This window comes from Rattus norvegicus, chromosome 8 (genome assembly GCF_036323735.1).
Source record: "Rattus norvegicus strain BN/NHsdMcwi chromosome 8, GRCr8, whole genome shotgun sequence".
In the NCBI taxonomy this organism is placed as follows: Eukaryota; Metazoa; Chordata; class Mammalia; order Rodentia; family Muridae; genus Rattus; species Rattus norvegicus.
Genome location: NC_086026.1, coordinates 15476680 through 15497738, shown reverse-complemented (window position 1 = coordinate 15497738; position 21059 = coordinate 15476680). Strand labels below are relative to the sequence as shown.

Below are 21059 nucleotides of genomic sequence, written 5' to 3'. Positions count from 1 at the left end.
TAAGTAAAGAAATATATCTAATAAAAAAATTTAAAAAATATTTTAATACCAAAAAAAAAAGAAAAAAAGAAAGAAAGAAAGAAAGAAAGAAAGAAAGAAAGAAAGAAAGAAAGAAAGAAAGAGGGAAGGAAAGAAAGAAGGAAAGAAAGGCGGGCCCAATTTCTTTGAAACCAAACCAAACCAAATCTGCCTGTGTTTCTGGTCTGTAGATCACAAACTGATCCAATAGCATTCTGTGAAGCAGCTTGGCCCTGCCGTTAAAGCAGGCATTGATCTACAGATCAAATAATTCCAAGGCACTTTGTTTGGGGGAAAAAGTGTATTATTGCTGAGGAGCAAAATGAGAGACAGTTTTCCTTCATAATTGAGTATTTATTTCTGTTATATTCAGAATGTTTAAAATGATACGTCAGGGAGAATTTTGAGCAGCAGTGTTTCTGTGGGATCTGAACCCTGTGATTTAACCCTTAAGGAGGAGCGTTTGTCAGAAGGATCACTCTGGCAGGAAGGTAATGGCAAAAGAAATAAGTGGCAGGTGAGAGACCTACTGATCGGTGAGGAAATCCCTGGGAATCTAATACTGTGCGGGAACTGACTTGGGAAGTGGCAGTTGGTGGCTGCTGCCTAAGGTCTGGGAAGAAATTCCTGTTCAGAGCTCATTTCTCGCTGTAGGGTTTAGTGACATAATAAGTTTTGTTGTGGGACAAATGTGTTGGTACCAAAATAAGAGGACTCACTGAATCTGACTGCCCAATACCAGCCTGTCGAGTGTCTTTGCTTCAGGGTCACCGGGTTACGTTATTTTAGTTTAGTCAAGAGCAGTAGAATCAACAGTATTGATTTTCCATTGATTTTCAGGTGCATCCTCTGTTGAACAAACACTCACCCGCTGGTAAACTGCTACCGAGAATTCCCTTGCATAGGATTTCTTCTGAAGGAACTGCTGTCAGTGGCAAAGTTCCTCATTTACTCTGGCACGTGACTCACCAGCCTTCAGTTGCCAGAGTCATAGCTATGGAGAATGATTTTGAAGAAAACTGTCTTTTAAGGAATGGTTGTGCTGCCCTCTTACTCCATGCTCACACTTTACAGTGAATGTGTGGTCACCAGAAAGTCATGACAAACAGCCAAACATAACAAGTGAGGGGTTCACACTTAGGAAGATACACATTTCTCCAGCACACACAGTCAACTGGGAAGGTACAGCTTCTTTGAGCCATGTTCCTTGTATGTGTCCAAGACAGCCCCATGTGCACCAGAGTCTACCAGGCTGAGGAAGCCCTTTGTGCGTTGAGCACCCACTCAATATACTCACCACAATATCTTCTAGAAAGTAAAGACATAAACTCACTGAAGAGAAATACTGACTCAGTGAAGGTTGTATTTTAATAGTGGCTCTGAAAGTTGTATTGTATCTACATTGTGTTAATGTCATTCATTTTCTTAGTGTGTATTATGAACCTCTTAGACTTTAAGAACCATTTGAAGGCAGGAATATTTCTTTCTATTTTGTTTCTGTATCTTGTTCATTGTAGGCTGCACAAGATAATCATTTCTTGTGCAGGTATTAAATCATGTGTTACGGTATGCATTTATAGACCAATTGTATTGATTTTGGTTACCTAGAATTGCATTAATGTAAATAGTCATGTTTAATTTAATCCCAAAGTCTGCCGTAGCTGAGGGTACCTACATTTTGAAGATGCAGTGTAGAAGGTATTTTGCACCATGGACATCACAAGCATAACAAAACAATCACACTCATTATTGATTTTGCTGATGCATCAAATACATACTTTGTCCATAGGACGAATTCTAAATTTTTAGGGAACCATGATTTCTGAAACAATTTTTAGGTGGACCATTTATAAATGAGCTATGTACAGTAATTAGGATGTGTACAATGTGTTATAAATACTCCTAATAATTGTGAAACACAAATAAGACAGTGTGTTATAATATCACTGGAACAGTTAAAACTTTACCCAAACCTGCTATCTGAAGTGAGAGGAAATCATTTAATCGCAAGTGTATTTACACTCCACAAACAGAATCATGTTAATTTCCTCAGTGATTCATATAAAGGAATATCAATTTAATCAATCACACATTATGCTTTTTATTATTCAAAGAAATTCTGTAAAATACAAAATAGAAAATATTTTCTTGAAATAAGATCATATAATATTCAATTTAATATGTAATTGTTTATGATACACCTCTTTATAAACAAGTTCAGCGGGTGAGATAAAGCTATTGTCTTGTATCACGGTGGCTTCCATTGTCCAGAGTCACTCTGAGAAGCAACAGTTGCTAGGACTGAACTCCATTCTCCATACTCTGTGACTGCACTTGCTTCTCTATTTTAGACAAAAATCCTAGGACTGCATTGCTATGAGATGCTCTCTTTATATGTGAGAATGATGAGTACAGATGCTTGAGTTTACAACAGAGCTTTAAATATCCTGAGTTTTACCCTTTTCAGTTCAGCTCATGCAACTAATATGCTGTCAAGTTTATACATAATACAGAAAATCTGACTTGAGGCAGGGAATGTATCTGATCTGGGCTATCTCAAGTCTGGATGCAGAAACCAAGTTGAGATAGAGTAGAGTGTTTACAATTATCAGGCATTTTTAAGTGTGTGTCACATGACAAGATCTGTGGAGGTGTTCCATCCATCCTTGAAAGGTTCATGAAACAGAAGGAAAGTGTAACTGCACAGTGAGCAGGAATCCTCCCCAGACAGAATTACTGTAGGAGTAACCCTGGCAGAAGCCAGAGAGCATGCTTTCATGCTGACTTCAATGACTGTGCATCACACGGTAGACGTGGAGATCACGTGGCTTCTACTTGCCCGGGCGCCATGTCATTGGTATGCAATGTTCTTTCTTTTTGGAACTGTGACTTAAGTGTTTAAGTGTTATAATTAGGAGAAGCCACCACATATTACTTGGTGTGTTAGAGTACTTTTGTTTAAAGGTAAAACTAGAACTACTGGTGATACAAGAAGTTATAGAAGCAACCTGCTCTTTCTGTCTGTCTGGTGTGGCTTTCTTACCTTTCTGAAGCCTTCAAATATGCTACCAGTGCGTGAGCAGGTGACAGAAGGCCTTCCAAGGCAGAACGTCATTGCATGTTCTAGTTCTATTGTCAATAATTTAGAGGCTTGAAGTGCTTGCTAGAATTATTTTTCATACTTAGGGACATATGGAAAATTGATAAGTTTAATAGGTGTTAGAAAATTTATAAATATTTAAAATATCCTGAGTGACTAAAATACATTCTTTATCACAATGGCAGTTTGTTTCATTTTTAAATGTTACCCTAAGGAATCCCAGCTCTACACATTCCAATTCATTTTTATTAATATTATTTATATTCAGTGGCAGTATTTTAAATCTGTAAAATGACTTTGGAAATAATGAAAAAGATTCACTGTTAGTTCTGACACCACAAGATGTGGCAATGTCAGTGTGACTTAGTAGACCATGATTTTATTAAATAATCTAACTTGAGTGGTCTCAGGGTCAGTTGAGGAAGAGATGTTTAATGAAGGCATTAATATTTACCCCTGCCCATCTTCCGGCTGGGAGCCCATGGAGCGGGAGCACCAGGTTAATTGAGTTTTATCGCGAAATCTCTAGGCCACTTTAGAAATTACTGTAAGGCGCATTCCCTAAGGGTTGATCTATATAAAGGGAGAAAATCGAAGGAGAAATGAGGAATGCCTAACTAGGTTCCACTGACATTGCCAGCATAGGTACTTATTAAAAGATTGACCAACTGGAAAGTGATTTTCTCAGAAAATAAGAAATAAGAGTCCCTTCTTTTCCCTCATCCATTCTGAGAAAAATGGGGAGAAAACAGTCCTTGCTGTAACAGAAAAATCACAAGAATATGCAAATGCTAAGTTTTCTATAATCCACAATTTCTCTCTCTCTCTCTCTCTCTCTCTCTCTCTCTCTCTCTCTCTCTCTCTCTGCCTCCCTCCCTCCCTCCCTCCTCCCCCCACACACTTTTATTTTTTTCATAATTTACTTTGGGAATACTGCTGTTAGTAAAGTGTAAGGGTTACTCTTCTACCCCTGCTACACACCCTTTGAGTTCTTTAGGGCAAAATATAAGTTAAGACACTATTTATGCTCTTACATTGTTGCCAAATACCAGATGAAGGACAGAAGAGGAGGACTTGGCTATCCCTCCTAGATAGCAGTACAGTCTAAGAGGTAAAGCACACAGACAAAATGTAATGCAAACCGTCATTAATTGGATTTCCCTTATCAGCTAGGAATCACTCCCATTCCATATATAACCTTGTTCTATTCTACAGTATCTGTAAAAATGAGCTTTTGATATTCTCATTATAGAATTGAAACTCTTCTCAGCCCCTAATGGGCTGGGACACAGAGCATGCTTATTTTAAGTGTAGAAAATGTCCAAAAATATTTCTTCTTGACTCTTGGAAAAGTATATTTACAATTTATCAGTTGAAAAATGTTAAACTTAATTGGATACTTTAGCACCTAATGTGCTATTTCCAAATCACGGAAATATTTCTACATCCCAAAAATATCTGTATGAGGCCATGTAGTGATTATAAGTAATTTTAACTATAAGTAAGCTTACTGGTAAAGACATGGCTTTCATCTTATGTTAGTTAGTAGGCTTTAAGATAAAATATATTCTCTGAGAAAAAACTTCCTGAATCTTAAAATTATACCAAGATTGGTTCTGGAGAGATGACTCAATGGTTAAGCAAAAATAGCAATGGCTATTTTTTCAGAGGACCTGGGTTCAGATTCCAGTACTCGTCTGGTCCCAGCAGATCTATTCTGGCTTCTTATGGGCAACAGGTGTGAATGCAGTCCACACACTTATATGCAGACCAAGTACCCATATACATCAAATAAAAATGTTAATGAAAGACTCCAATTCTTGGCAAACTGTTCAATTCAGTTTATATTAGATATGCAAAAATCCCATGCCTGTTTTAAACTCATTATATTTAAATTGTTTTCCAAAATTATGCCCTAAAGTTCTTATCTGTATTAGTCAGGGTTCTCTAGAGGAACAGAATGGGTACAATGAATAAATATAATCAGGATTTATTAGAATTGCTGTGGTCCAGCTAGTGCAACAATGACTGCCTACCAATGGAAGGTCTGAGAATATACTAGCTCTTCATTTCACTGGGCTGGCTGTATTAGCTAGTCTTCATTGTATACAGAAGAACCCCAAAGAGTAAGCTCTAATGCCATGAAAAAATGGACTTGCCAATGGAAGCAAACCACAGAAGAGAGCAAGCTTCCTCCTTCCATAACTTCTATATAGGCTGCCACCAGACGGTGTGGCCCAGGTTGTAGGTAGATCTTCTCACTTAAAATACATGACTTAAAGTTGTATCTTCGCATCTTGAGATGGGGAGGGAGAGGAAGGGGACCTGATATGACATTTGAAACCTCAAAGCTCACCATCAGTGATGACCAAGTCAAGTATTCAAATATATGATCCTATGGGGATCATTCTGGTTCAAACTGCCACATTATTTTCTGAGCATATAATAGTTTAATCTATTTCAGCCATTATACACATTCTTTTCTTAACAGAGCACCTTAGTAATTTAGGTAAAGTACAAAGTATTTCTCAAATATTAAAATGGAAATTTCATAACTTAAAAAATTCCACAACTAACCTATAGAATGTATTGCATTCAGATTCATTCATGTTTAATAGTCAGTTGAGGACTTCCAGGGCAACTGAGGTATACCTTTCCGCATAAACAAGACAGATATCGCTGCAGAAACTTCTGGTCTGTCATGATGCATTTCAGTCAGAGAAGCTCCTGTCTCTCTGTATTTACCTTTATATCTGTGAAACATAAGTGAAGATACTTTCCAAGTTCATTAACAATGAGAGCCTTGATAGAATGGATTATAATTAACTCAAAATACATCCAAATATTCTTGAAAAGAGATACGTAAGGGGAGAGTTTAAATGTTTTCTCTGTCTTCCCCTCTTTCTTTCCATACCTCCATTCCTTTTTCATTCCGTCACCAGTTTTTGATCCTTCTTGTTTTCCTATCTCTCTTTGTGGTTCATGTATTTTTAATCCTAATTTCTTAAAAGAACATATTACAACCAGGAAGATTTTACAAAATATTTTGAAACCTAACATTTACCCTTTAATCTTTTCCATTTTTAATTCTCGCTTAAATTCTTTTGTAGCAGAATTCCAACGATTTATTCAGAAGAAACTATTTTCATAAAAAATCATATATCAAGGGCCTTTAGATTTGACTCTGTATTACTGTTTCTTTTTACAGAATACTCTGAAGCTCTCTCTGGCCTTTCTACTTCATATGCTGCTTTGCTAAGAATTAAGAAGAGTTCAACCTCATCTGCCTTCGGTTCCAAGTCCAGACCACGATACAGCAGTCCTTCATTAGGCACCCTCAGTGTTTCTCCACCGAGCTGGCGAGGGGCAGCTCAGCAGTACCACTCCCCGGTTAACCTTTACCACTCCCCAGATGCCTTCAGACAGGATGGTAAGTGCAGAAAATACATAGAAAATAGTATCAGTCAGGCAAAGAACACTTCACACAAGACTGTTAACGAGAGGTCTAAAGCCTAGCGTTGGGCTTCACTGTATTACAGGGAGAGTTTTAAAGAGGTAGGTCTGCTTGGGGAAAGCACGTGGAGTTCGGAGCCATGTGCTCGGTGTGGAGAGAGCATCTGCTCTTGTTAACTGGTGTACCTAGACGCAGCGTTTAGGGGATGGACTGCTGTGTTCATCAGATAGGTTACGAACTGAGACTGTAGAACAGATCGCTGTTTGTAAGAATAAAAGAGGATTGAGAATGGCCCATGTCTTATAGGAGCAGGCAATGAATTTACAATTGCAACTTTGGAAACTGGTAATCTTGGAAAGCCAAAGGAAGTGAGCAGGCTGTGGGAAAGAGGAAAAGGCTACTGGGAGGAGGCGCCTAACACTCTTGACTTCTGTTATAAACATCTCCCAAGACTCTTGGTGAAATCAACTGTTAATTATACTCACTACCAATATTGATATATAGCTAAATTTCAGAGTTAATAGTCTGAAAGTGAAAGCACGACTCTTTCTTTTTCTTTTTCTTTTTAATAGCAATTTGGCAAATAAGTATCTGTAGCCTTAAAACAGGTATAGTGGGGAGTGGACGGGAGACTGAATTGTTAAAAATGCTTTTACAGAGCACCTGAGTTTTTTCCCAATACCCACATCAAGCAGGTCACAATTTCCTGTAACTCCAGTTCCAAACACCAGCTCCAGGGGAATGCAATAACGCTGGGCACTAACACACACGTGCACAGCCACACATAGACATATACACACCCACATAGTTAAAAATAAAGTAAATCTTTAAGTAAATAAACATGTTGAGCATAGTGTTCTGTTCCTAGATATTTCTTTATAAAACAGTGTTATATGTATTATACATCCTATGCTTATATTTCATTTTATTTTTGAGTGGCAAATAATAAGACAGATGTCACACTTAGATATCAGTTAAATTAACAACCACTCTACACTTATTAATATTATGGACTGAGAAATATCTTTCCATTGTTCTCTAAATCTGTCATCATTAGACATACCTAGAAAACAAAATGAGGTTAACAAGCAATGAGGCAAAGGCTCCTGCCAATGATCATTAGCAGACACAGTGCCATAATTTAAATATAGCTTATCTCACTTGATGTCTCAGAGAAATGTGTTGAATAGATAGTATGGCTTCTCCGGGAATGGAAACGCAGAGGTGGATGTGTGTCTCTCCCAAGAGCACATTACTAATGGGCTCTCTGCATAGTTTTCCTCTTTCCTTTACTGATTTGAAGAGAATTATCTAATGACATTCAGCACTGACTGAGGATTGATGAGACATTTGAAGACATATATTCCAAGAACTTTACAACAAAGATTAAAGTATCAACTTAGGTCACGTTGCCATGTGGAGGCGAACACATTACTCATAATTATACAAATCTTTTCGCTGTAAGGCATCCATCCCTTGATGCTAACTTTTACAGTTTATTCACACAGGGTAATTGAGCCCTAAATATATGTTAAATGGCAAAATACTGAACATGAATATTGAAATTCCCTTTGCATTATATTTAATTTCCGTTCTGTTACCAAACTTGCACTTTGAAAGTTTCTTCCATTTATGTAGTGCATTCTGATTGTTGTCAACACTGCCTGCTCTAAACCCACTCACAACCCCTTTAAACTCCACTTACTTTCTGCCATTTATGTCTTTCTGCTCTTTTTTTCTTGGCGTTGAGTTTAACCAGTTCCTGTGTGCCAGAGAATTTGGAACTCACCAGTAAATGCACCTGGGCTCATCTGTGGATATGCCACTGGGAAGAATATCATAATTAGATAAATAGGCATTGGAATTAAATTTTAGAGGGCATTGTTGTTTTATGGATTATTTAGAAGGCATTGAGTGTTCAGAAACACAAACTTGTATATTTGTCTTAATAATTTCAAGCTGGTAGACAGCTGGTATAGTTCTCTTGCAGCTAATGGAAGTTAAGGCACCTCTCAATATAACTAAAATATAGCCAGGAAGTCTGAAATGAAAGAAACGCCAATTATAGAGTCAATAGGCATAAGGGCATGAGAGAGAGGAAGGTACCTTCAAAGTACCTGTTGTAAACACTTCTCTTCACTGTATTGTGCATTTATACGTGCTGTAGACCAGTTCTGTTCTGGAATAAGTAGATAAGTAGTAGACACACACCTGGAGAGAGGTTCTGGACTAAGTAGTAGCCAAATGTATCAGTCAGGGCTTTCTAGAAAAACAGAATTGCTAGAATATATATATATATATATATATATATATATATATATATATATATATATATATATATAGAGAGAGAGAGAGAGAGAGAGGTGGGGGAGTTCTAGTAAAAGAGTAGACTTGCCATTGAGCGTGACTGCTAGGAGGTAATGAGCAAGCCCTTCCTTTTCCCATGTCCTCTTTATAAGCTCCCACTAGAAGGTGTGGTGCAGATTTGAGGTATATTTTCCAACCACAAATGATTCATTCAAGAAAACTCATTACAGGGTTAACCAGAAGGTTGAGTTAACATTTAATACAAGATATAGTCATTTTGACCATCAAGGATAGCCATCACACCAAGGAACATAAGGCTAGTCAGTTGTTTGTTTATCAATGCTCAGAAGTTCAAATGAAATTGCTTTACTCTTTCTGATGAGAACAAACACAGGTTTTCTGCATTGATGTCACTATGAGTTTATTGCTTTCTACAATGACCTTGAACTGAAACACTACTACCAAAACAATAAATTCATCCCATTCCACACAGGCTGATTTGACACAAGTAAGGACAAAGTGATTTTGTGTATCCGCTCTCCTTAGTGTCAATCACAGACACATGTTGATTAGGAATCGTCTTAAAGTGTGGAACACTATACATATAAATGGTTCCTATGTACCAAGCCTCTGTTCCTGGGATTATGCTTTGAGTGAAAGACAAGCCTCTAATCTGGGCCCAAATTTAATCTAATTGTAGTTTAAATCTACATTTTAGAATGTCCAAGGGAGCTTTGTAAGGACTTCCCCTGACTCTTGCTTTCTCGGCTGACTATTTGATAGATCTCAGCTGGATGTGACTTTGAATTCTTTTTCCTGGACAAGAGTCTGACATATGGCTTTTGTCAGGTAATTCCCTTTAGCCTTGATAGAGAGTAAACCTGAGGTTGACATGCTCTTGTGAAAAATGAGAAAAGTAACAGAGCCTGAAAAGGGAGCCATCCTGATCCTGCTCCAAGTCAAGCCAGGGGATGTGGCATAGGCACAGGTTTTTTTTTTCTGTTTGTTTTGTTTTGAATAAATCTCTAATTCCAATTTCCCCATAAAAACAGAGAAAGTGTTTAACTCTGTAGAATATCCAGCTAGCACTCACACAGAAAGAAATAAGTTTATTTTATATTCATTGCAGCATATGCATTGGAGAAACACTGAAAAACTTGCATACTTTTTTTTTACCCCATGGAAAACTAAGTATTAAAATGAGTAATCTAATTAATGGATATATCTCAAAATATAATGGTGATCTATAAAGATATTATGATGTCATCCCCTAGAAGTGATTCAAATGTGATATTCTGGGAAGAGAGATCGTTCAGCCATAAAGAGGGCTTGCTGCTCTTCCAGATGACTATTTCCCAGCACTCATATCTACCATCTCACAATTACTAGTAAGTCCAGCTACTGAGGATCCAACATCCTCAATCTAACTCTGGGGACCACAAACTCAAGTCTCATACAATAGCTGACTGTATTCACAGCCTCAAACAACTTACACTCGGAGGTAAATAAGAATCACATGAGTAAAGTTTACAATGGCAAGGACAAGCCTCATGTGGCAGACAAGCCCCACATGGCAACAGCATGTTTTTCAATAGAAGCATATAGACAAATAAAAATAGCAAGTTTTAATGAATAATCTGAAGTAAATTCACTGGATACACCAGGAGGCCAGAAACAAATTTTAAGAGCAATTTCATTATTTTGAAAAATGATTGCGGTTACACAGACTATAATCTTGTTTTCTTGGCATTTCCTCACAAAACACTTGCATGATTACATTCTTGGACAGCTCCTCTGACACCTACGTCCAATCTTCAGTGTCACAAAAGAATCTAAACTGAATGTGTAGATACCAGTAGGCATCTAAAGTAACTCACAGTGATTCCTCAGTCCTTTGTGTTTGACACCGCACCCGCTCCTCCTGAACCCCCATACACACAACCATAGCTGGGAGCTGCCTTCTAGAGAACTGACTCCTAACACTGTATCACAACAGCCCTTAGTATGTATGTATCTTGGGTTCCAGCTATGGTTTCACTTCCTACCTCTCAGAGTATCCAGATGTTGCTACACACCAGGCTGCAAGGATGAAGCACAGTAAGGACAGGGTCGGGGACAGGGTCGGGGAGAGAAGGCCTTCTCCGGTAATGATCTTCAATGATCTTAGACGATCTTAGCTTGTGTGCATACCTTTATTCATGGTGAACTTGTACATATATTATTTACTGGGGTGAGTTAAAGCTATATATATGAACTTTGTAGAATGGGAAGGAGTTTTGAGGGTGAGTGAAATTATTAGCTGGAATTTGAAGCACTGCAAAGGGTTTATTTATACGGAGAGGCATTCCAGGTATCCCAGGTACTTGCTAGGAAAGAGAAAGTTGAGTTTGTAGTTTTGCCAAGGGCCACATGACCCCAGGTGTGGCTTTCCAAATAGGTCGAATGCTCATCAGCTTAGAAAATTAAGAGTAAGCAAGCTACAGCATCCAAAAATTCTTTAGGAACTCAATCCTGGGGAGTAACCATTGGAGAATGTTCACAGGTGGATCTGTGTCCATTATAGCATTGGGATCCATGTCTTTTTCAAATTGTGAAAAGCATAGAGTCTGAGGAGGACCAGGCTAAACCTTCCCTAATTTCTAAAACCATGGAGACAGTGTTAAAATAGCACTTTTCTTTGTTCTGTGGGTGCTGTCCCTTCCTGACCACATTTGTCTATTCTCCTCTGTGGGTTATTCTCACACTTTCATACTGGAAAAGTTTCATATATTTCATCTATTTTAATTTTCTGTGTCATCTTGTGATCATTCCTACATCTGGGTACATTTTTTAGGCAGCCAATCCCTATAGTCAGCCAAGAGTTGTTTATTCAGAACTTAATTATGCATTCTTTTTGTTCTCCTTAATATTCTGTGCAAAACCCACTTTTTAGTTCTATTTGTTACTTTAGCAGATGCTGCAGAAAAGGAAAAAAGCAAATGTTGCAAGCTGAAGAGATAAAATTATTCTCCTACTATTTTACTTAATCATCTACATTAAATGTGCTAAATTTTATCTGATTAAAATTAGGAAGCATTTGAAACACAAAGGAAATTTTGTGACTACATGTTAGTTTTATTAAATTTTAATATTTTGCCTACATTAGTACTATTTTTAAAATTTTAACTATTTCATTTTATTTGTATGAATGATTTCCCTTCATGTATGTCTATGTACCATTTGTGTCTTGGTCATCAAATTAGGGTTTCATATTCCCTGGAGCTGGAGTTGCAAATGATGTGAGCTGCCATGTGGGGGCTGGGAAATGAATCCTGGTCTTCCGCAAGAACCGCAAGTGCTATTAATTGATGAATCACCCTTCCATCCCTCTACTTCAGGCTTGCTAGGAGGCACCTTATTCATTGAGCCCTTAAGTCATAATTTCTCTCCTCACGATGCTTCTTTTTTCTTCATTGATCATATCCTAAAATAATGAGTATATAATCACATAAAAATATCTTAATGTTCTTTTATTGAAAACGGCTTCATATTTCTTTAGCTTAAAATTGATAGTAGCTTTTTCTTAATGCTTCAATTATTTGCTGGCTTCTCCGAGTTTGACAGCTAAGAAGTCAGTTGCCTACTTATTTATCTATTCTTTGTAACTGAACTGTCCTCAGAAAATCATGCTTTTTCAAACTCTTGATATTTTATACATTTGCCACATGTCTTTCAAAAGTGAACTTACTGTTATTTATGTCAAATATTTAAAAAGTAATTTCAAGATGAGATAAAAATATTTACTATTGTGCTTTCTAAGTATCCAAAGTTTTTTTAGGATATTATTATATGTTTAATTTAGAGTGAATAATTGTTCTTATTCCTAACTGGAATCATTTTGTGTCATTTCTAGTCTATATTGGAATTCAGAATTAATTTTTCCAAATACATATGGTGTGGAATATATTTTATTTTCCTTCATTCTGCATATTTATCTAGTGTGCTTAATAGTCCAGTCACTAGATCTAGATACTCCTTCCCCTAAACAAGAGTGAACTTCATGGTGCTTCTAGGCAGCCATGTTGCGAATAATGGAGATTGAGCTATTATGACAAGAAAAAGATTATTCGACTAAATTCAGTCAGGAAGCTCTTCCTGCTTGGCCTTAGAATAGGACACATTGACCCCCAGGAAACACACACTTTGCATTGTTATGATCATGATATCTGCTACACCTAACTTGTATCATATGATCAGTAGCAACTGCACTGGGGAAGCAGTATTGACCCAAAACATATTAGACATGGGGAGGAAATCCAGATCCCAGCAGTGAGTATGTTCAAGGGCAGAGTGCACAGAGGGTGTGTGCCTTGATTTTTAAGAAATGTGCAAAAAAATGTTTATATCAACAAATGGACAACTCTAATACATTTATTAATAAACATTCTTCTTAAGGAATCTAACATTTTATCTAGAAATGGACCAGAAAATGTCCATTAAGGCAATAGAATACATTTTCACCAGTAGTTGCTTGAGAGATGTCTGAGCATGCAGACTGTAATCAATAATAAAATCTCTTTGATGGCCGGAGAGAAATAGAAAATATTAGTAGTATGTTATCACACATACAAAATATAACCATCTAAAGAAAGGCAGCAGCAGCTCCAATGAGAAAATAAGTGGTCTCAGTGCAGGCTTATTCAGTCAAACTTGTAGATATAGCACTTACCCCTTGGGTTTTGCTCCAGGTATTTCTCATAGCTTTATTGACAGGAGATCCAGACTCCTTTTCAGATTACACTGCTGCTTTGCTGGTGTCCAATGGCATGGTGGTCAACTGGGGCTGTAAGTTAGAGGGAACCAGCAGTCACTAGACATAACTGTCTGAGAAAATGATGGGAAAAAGCAATTATCAGAGGGAATATTAGTCTGGAAGGCGGTTTAGGATCCAAGAAGACACAGGACAGCTGGTCATGATCCTGAAAAACACTGGTAGATACTAGGCTTCCCTGCTAATTTGAGTAGTGATTTCTTGTCTGGTCTTGTCAGTGATGAAGTAATGAAGTAATGCCTGGGGATCGTGGGAGGAAATGGTCTGGATTTTAGAAGCTGGGAGAGCAGAACTGATCAAGTGTGATGAAGTAGTGCAAGGTGCTAGAAGGGAAAGTCTGGTCTCTGCCTCAAAATAGCACTACTGTAGTCCTCCAGAAAACTGGAACCCAGAAAAGTGAGTGAGCCCCTCAAGACCTAACTGTCTAAAACAGTTCTGTGGAAGAGAATGCCAGCCTCAGGCTCACTAGGACTGGCTGCCTTGGCACCTCCCCTCAGAACCTGTGGAAGAAGCAAGGGTTGTCTCAAGACTAACACAATTAAAGGACAGTGCTTTAATTTACACACTGGCCTGGGAATGTTAAAGAGAGAGCCAATTGCTGGGATACAAAGAACTGTGGACTGTCATACCAGACGTTGTCATAAGAGCGAATTTTGTTTATAAAAATAAAAAAATAGCTTCACTTGTATTTTTACATTTTTAAGTATAATGATTATATCAATGAAAAATGTTATACACAATTCACTAACTTTGCCAATACTTTTGAAAGAGTGAGTGCTTTAAAATCATATTACCTAGTACCTAGTACTTTGGCATTTGTTTGACTAATGTTACACACGCAGATCAAGCTATGTTTTAAGTTATTACATTCATAGAGTTTATGAAGAATTAAAACCAAATTAGTCATTATATCTTCCTGCCATTTTATTATTTCTCCTGGTATGTCACATACTTAACTAAATAATATTTTGGATATATTATTTCACTCTTAGTTTTCCTTCTTTTAGGTTCATTCATTCTATGTATAATTAGATTGCAATAATCATGAATTTCATTTAAGAATAATGAAAGTACTCCACCAGCCATATTTTCTTAGAATAACTGGAAAAGAGCTGGGTAGATGTACAGCCCCATTGCTCTCACTGCGAACTCATCTCCTGAGTTTGCTGTGCCTCTGGTGGATGAGGTTGCTTCTGAAGCTTTAGAAATAATTTAAAGGGAAAGACCACATTTTATGTAGCATGACTGTGATTCCCAAGTGTGGTTTAAGCATATCCAATTAATGCTACTCTGATCTGCCTACTGGTTCCAACTCACCTCCGTACACCCTACCTCTTGCTCTGATGGAGAGTTATCCAAACTAAGTCAAAGTTGCCCCATTCTCATGTCTACTCACACAGTTCAGCTATACAAATATCTCTTTGTTATCTCCAACAGCTTGAGCTCTAACTCGATGTACACATTTTCTATGTGACAGAAACCTATTGCACCAAAGACTCCAAACTGGTAAAGATAAAGAGGCTGATAGTGCAGTATCCGTGTCAATAAGCAAAAGATCATTATTCATGTCATGTAGCTTTCTGAAGAGAGCAGGTTTCCTGGTGCTTGAATGAAGGGAGGGGTGGGTGGCTTGGATTTTCACTGGTTCATGAGCATCGTTGGAATGAGGGTCTCTGTGTGGACTTAGGGGAGTATGAACTAGTGCCAAGAAAGGCACCCAGAACTGAGGCAAATTCTTGCATGACTTTAAAACTATCCGAAGTCAAAGAAAAAAATACATCCTCAGATTCTAAGTCTTTTTTAGTTTTGATAAGCTCCCTGTTTTTGAGCTATAATCAAGCACAGGAGTAGAAAAACTAGCATAGTTTGTGAAAAATCAGTCAGAAGAATACAAACAAGATACCTTAACATCTGTGAGTCAATTACATATATATATATAGTGTATATATAAAATAAATGTCTCCATATATCACATATACACATACATATATGCCTGAGACTTGGAAAAAGGGTATGATTACTATACAAATTATCACAAGACATACAAATAAAAACTATGATTGATATGAAGAATTACAATACTGAGAATTTGTTTTTATATTGGCATAAATATAGGGGGTTTAACATGACATTTCAGACACATTTTGGAATTTTTCCTCATCAATTGCTACCCTGCTTCCTTCTGCGGGCCACTCTTTCCCTGGTAGCTTCCTTCGGCATTTGTGTCGCATGCATTTCCTTGCCTCTCTGCTCAATGCAAAGTACCCCCTTCTTCTATCATTGTGTACTCTTAGTTAATGGTGTACACCAAGGCTCATGTGCATGGTGTATGTGTGTGTGAGGGACACAGAGACATTGATCCATTGACACAGAGAGAGACAGGGTCAGAAAGAGACAAAGATACTGACAGGGAGAGACACACAGATAGACAGAGAGATTGATCCATAGACAGAGAAGGTGGAGACAGAGACTAAGATACAGACAGACAGACAGACAGACAGACAGAGAGACAGAGACAGAGACAGAGACAGAGACAGACAGGAAGGTAAGACAGAAATGGAGAGATAGAAACAAAAATACAGAGAGACAGACAGATAGAGACAAAGATACAGACACAGATAGAGACAGATAGACTGAGATATAGACAGAGAAAAGCAGAAAGACAGAGATAGATTGACAGTCAGAGACAGAGAGATAGCAATCCAGGTCATAACATAGAAGAAGGTCTATTTGTCTTTCTGATTAAGGCTTATTTCACTTAACACACTCATTTTTAGATCGATTAATTGTTCTGAAAATTTTGTGATTTCACTTTTCTTTTTGGCTAAGTAAAATCCCATTGTGTATTTCTAGCACACTTTAATTATCCATGGAGCATTCTCCGCTCTTTAATTGCCATTCATCTGTTGATGGTCACCCAGGCTGCTTCTCTTTACCAGCTATTGTAAATAATGAAGCAACAAGCAGATCACATCTAATTTGAAGCAACTCTCTGAAAGGAAATCTTATCCTTGAAGTCCAATAATTCAAAGATGGTGGACACTAGTAGCACAAGCTAGCTATAGATGTTTGGCAGTCTGTTAATAAAGTAAAAACCTTTACAATATCAGTGGCTTTAGCTACTGCCAGTGGGTCACAAGAAGTCACCCTTCAGTCTATGTGCAATCATAACCACATATGGCGGTTCTGCTCAGAGCAAACAGAGCACTCTCCTCTGGGTTGATGAAGCATGGTGACCTTTTATTTTTCTTGTCCTATGCTGACAGTTTGTGGAATTTAATTTTAAATCTTTTTAAAAAACAACTATTGAGAGCTAGTTATCATGTGATTGGGACCCCGAAATCTTTCTCTGAGAATCTCAGAACATTCATTTTTCATTTGCAAGTAGGAATGCTGAAGTCTTAAAACTAGACAACTAACACAAGTGGGAGGGAAGGTTGGGGAAAGCTAAGTGGGGATATGATGAGTACAAGGCGAGCTTTGGTTCTTTAGGACTGTGGCCAAGCAGAGTTGTCAAGTAACAGTGCATGGCCCGTGCTCACACTACCTTCACTAGTTGGCCTCCGTTGATTGGAACAGAAAGGTTGAGGGGACAAGGAGGGTATACAGGAGAGGTTGGAAAGGAAGGAATAAGAGAAGAATTTGATCAAAACATTGTTTAATTAACATTTACAAGAATAAATTAAAACTGTATTTTAAAAATAGAAAAATAAATCATATAATGCATGAAAATGAACAATTTCAATCTGTAGTTCTTAATGCACAATGTGAATTTGAAACATTGTATGTTAATTTTAACATTCTAAGCATTTTACAGATTCAGGGAAATTTGAAATGTCTTTATATTACTTTCTTTGTAGCTTTGAGAAGTTAAAAATAGAATGTTTTTTTAATCTCCTGCATATCACACATGAAGATAAATTTAGAAAATTAAAATTATTTTATTATTCTACAAGGCATGTTAGCAACTCCTTTTGTAAATTTGATTGCTGAATAAAAAAGAGGAAGTAATAAATTTTGAATAAAGTATAGTCAGAGATGTATTGACCTTGTCCATTGAATAATTTTAAAGTGCACATCTTTGGGTCTTTACAGAAAGTGTGGATTATGGGCCAGTATTTGTGCAAGAGCCTGATGATATTATTTTTCCAACTGATTCTGATGAAAAGAAGGTAGCCCTGAATTGTGAAGTTCGTGGCAACCCATCTCCTACTTACAGGTAAAAATTAATTATGCATTTTTTTCATTTTAAATTATTAAATTATTAATTTATTAATTAATTATTAACTGTAGTTTCCTCTCCCTCCCTCGGCCCCCACCTTCTTCACACCTTCCCTCCTCTTCCCTGTCCATCGACTCCTCCTCCATGTCCCTTCAGTAAAGCACAAGCCTCCCAGGGTTGTCAACCAAACATGCCATATCAAGGTACAATAAGATTAGGTACATCTCCTCACATTAAGAATGGATGAGGCAACCCAGTAGGAGAGAAGAGTCCCAAAAGTAAGCAGAAGTATCAGAAACAACCCTCACTTCCTCTGTTTGGAGTTGCAGGAAAGCACCAAGCTACACAACCATAACACATATCAAGGGCCATGTAGGCTCCCTGATTGTTCAGTCTCTGTGAGCCCCTGCTAGCCCAGGTTGGTCTATGGGTTTTCTTGTGGCTCCTACATTTTTGACTCCTGTTCTTCAGCAGGATTCCCCAGATTCTGCCTAATGTTTGCCTTTGTGTCTCTATACCTGTTTCCATCCATTGCTGATGAAGCCTCTCTGATGATAATTGGATTAAGCTCTAATTTTCATTGACTTTTGTTTTTTTGTTTTTTATTTTTTGAAAGTATGGTTTGGTTTTATACTAGGTCTCTGGGCCATCTGACCTCTGGTTTCTAGTCTTTCAGGAAGCGTCAGTGGTAGGCCCCTTTTCATGACATGGGTCTCAAGCTAGACCAGTCATTGTTTGCCCACAACCACAATTTCTAATGCTGTTACCCCAGCACATCATGCTGGCAGGACAAATTGTAGGTCAAAGGCTTTGTGGCTGGGTTGGTGTCTTGAACCTTTCACTGGAAGTCTTGCCTGGTTATCGGAGATGGCTGGTTCAGGCTTTGTATTCCCTATTATTAGGATTCATAGCTAGGGTCACCTTCATAGATTCCTGGGGGTTTCCACTGAACTAAGTTTCTACCTTGCCCAAGAATTGCCTCCTCCCCCATTCCCTACAAATTCCAGTTGTCTCTCAAGTCCAGCCAGAGCTGCATAGAGAGACCAGCCACACATATGCAGAACATACTGTAATGTTTCAAGTATAACGTATTTATCTTCTGGTATTTTTTCCTAAGATGGCTTCGGAATGGAACAGAAATTGATCTTGAGAGTGACTACCGCTACAGTATGATAGACGGCACCTTCATCATCAACAATCCAAGTGAAAGCAGGGATTCAGGGCTCTACCAGTGTTTAGCCACCAACACGTTTGGAAGTATTCTCAGTCGAGAAGCCACACTTCAGTTTGCTTGTGAGTAAAATAAGGTTATTTTACCTAGAGTTTAGCTGTACAAGTTTAAACCTTCAGTTATAAAGCCGAAGAGTGAAAATATATTAAACCATAGTCTGAATTAAAACTAGAAAAAACCCACAAAGTTCCTCTGAGGGTATATTTCAGTGTCTTGCTATACTTTCCAGGTCAGAGATAAACTCAACCAAGTATTCTTGAGCATTAAAATGCTACTCATGAAACCAGATGGTTTTTACCAGACATCCTTACCTGCTTGTATCCTTTGTTGTGCATTATAATGGACATTTTCTACACCCTATCAAAGCACACATTAGCACATTTCAGAATCCCTGCATATATTAGAAACCAAGGGAATATTATGAAGCAGTAATGTGTCAGATGACTATAACTACACACTAATTTTGATTAGATGAAGTCGTCACACACACACACACACACACACACCACACACACCTTATGCATACATGACTGGTCTTTTCTAAGACCACATTGCCTGAAAAAGCTGCTGCCATCTTGATCAGCGCACTCGTGGCTCATGCTATTTACACAATGATATCTCGTACTGCCATTTACTGAATGTAACCTGTGTAACACTAATGTAAATGTATATAATATAGTTATGTATATAATGTATATAATATAATATAATGTAAATGTATATAATATAATAACACTAATGTAAATGTATATAAAGTAAAACATATGTACTATTAACCAAACTCATATAGCCTTCAAAAAGTTGTGGAATTCCTTCATTGATGCGGAACGCTTACACTGAATTGAAAAGATTCTACCGCATGAAAACTTTAATATTATTTGATAGTAAGTAATTCTATTTGAATTCAAATTCCTGAGGATTATAATCTGTAGAAATTGAAAGGGGGGTTCAAGAGTCCTTGAATTAATACATATAACTATATTCATTATGTAAGTTATCAAAAATGAGTTTTAAGTTAATTTCAACTGAGAAATGAAGTAAGTAATTGATGCTGCTCCCTAGCATCTTCCTTGCGCCATTTCTAAAATTAACTTGAGATAGAGACACCCTCTTATAAAAGTGAGAAGAGGAAGAAAAGACTGAACAGTTGCAAACAGACTCAGTGGGAAGACTTTGAGCAAGATCCTAGGAAAATCAAAATCCTATTTTTTAAAATGTCAATTTGACTGATTTCAGAATGATATGTTTAGAAATTCAAAAGAAACAAAAACTGTACCCTGAAAACACTATTTTTATTTTATGGAATCATTCGTGGCTAATCATGCAATCATAAAAGGTTTTTGTACTCGTGATAACAAAATAGCTCATGAAATCTAACAGGCAACCCCTACCATCTTTCTATGAATAAAATGGTCATTTTGGAGAGATACAACATGCTATTTTTGAAAATGATAGTGCCAATTTAGCTTTGAGACTTTCTTGAATACTGCAATTGCATTATCATCTAAATAATCTTTATAGTCTGACCTTATTAACTCTGCACTATGATTAATTTTTACCACTGCATAAGGGAGCACAAGTAAATTGTAGTAAGAGAATTAAATATGGAATCAGTACATTTCTTCTTTTTTTCTCAAAGTTAAGAACTATTTAATTTTCCTTGCTCATGTTTAAAAACAATCAAGGCTTATAAAACTTTTGTCATGGTAATAGTTTGTCCAGTTAGAATCCAGAAGTCTAAATGTTCCATGTCAGGCTGAGATTGCAAAAATAGTTCTTTCTCTTATTATCAGCAGCTAACAATACCCCAGATTCTGGCTTCTGAAGACACAAGTGGATGAGGATACTGATGTTGGTTCTTCTTCCTAGTAATGAAAAAAATGAAAGGAAAAAAGAGAGGAAGGAAGGGAGGAAGGA

At 37.3% G+C, this 21059-nt stretch overlaps 1 protein-coding gene across 5 annotated transcripts in view; it reads left to right on the top strand.

Annotated features, from left to right (window-relative positions):
- Cntn5 (contactin 5) overlaps positions 1 to 21059 on the top strand; it is a 1231995-nt gene that overhangs the window by 751680 nt on the left and 459256 nt on the right. For all 5 annotated transcript variants that reach the window (XM_017595409.2, XM_017595411.3, XM_017595408.3 and 2 more), the window contains 3 exon segments: positions 6327 to 6548; positions 17785 to 17908; positions 19029 to 19204. In XM_017595409.2, the coding sequence (XP_017450898.1) occupies positions 6327 to 6548; positions 17785 to 17908; positions 19029 to 19204 (522 nt within the window).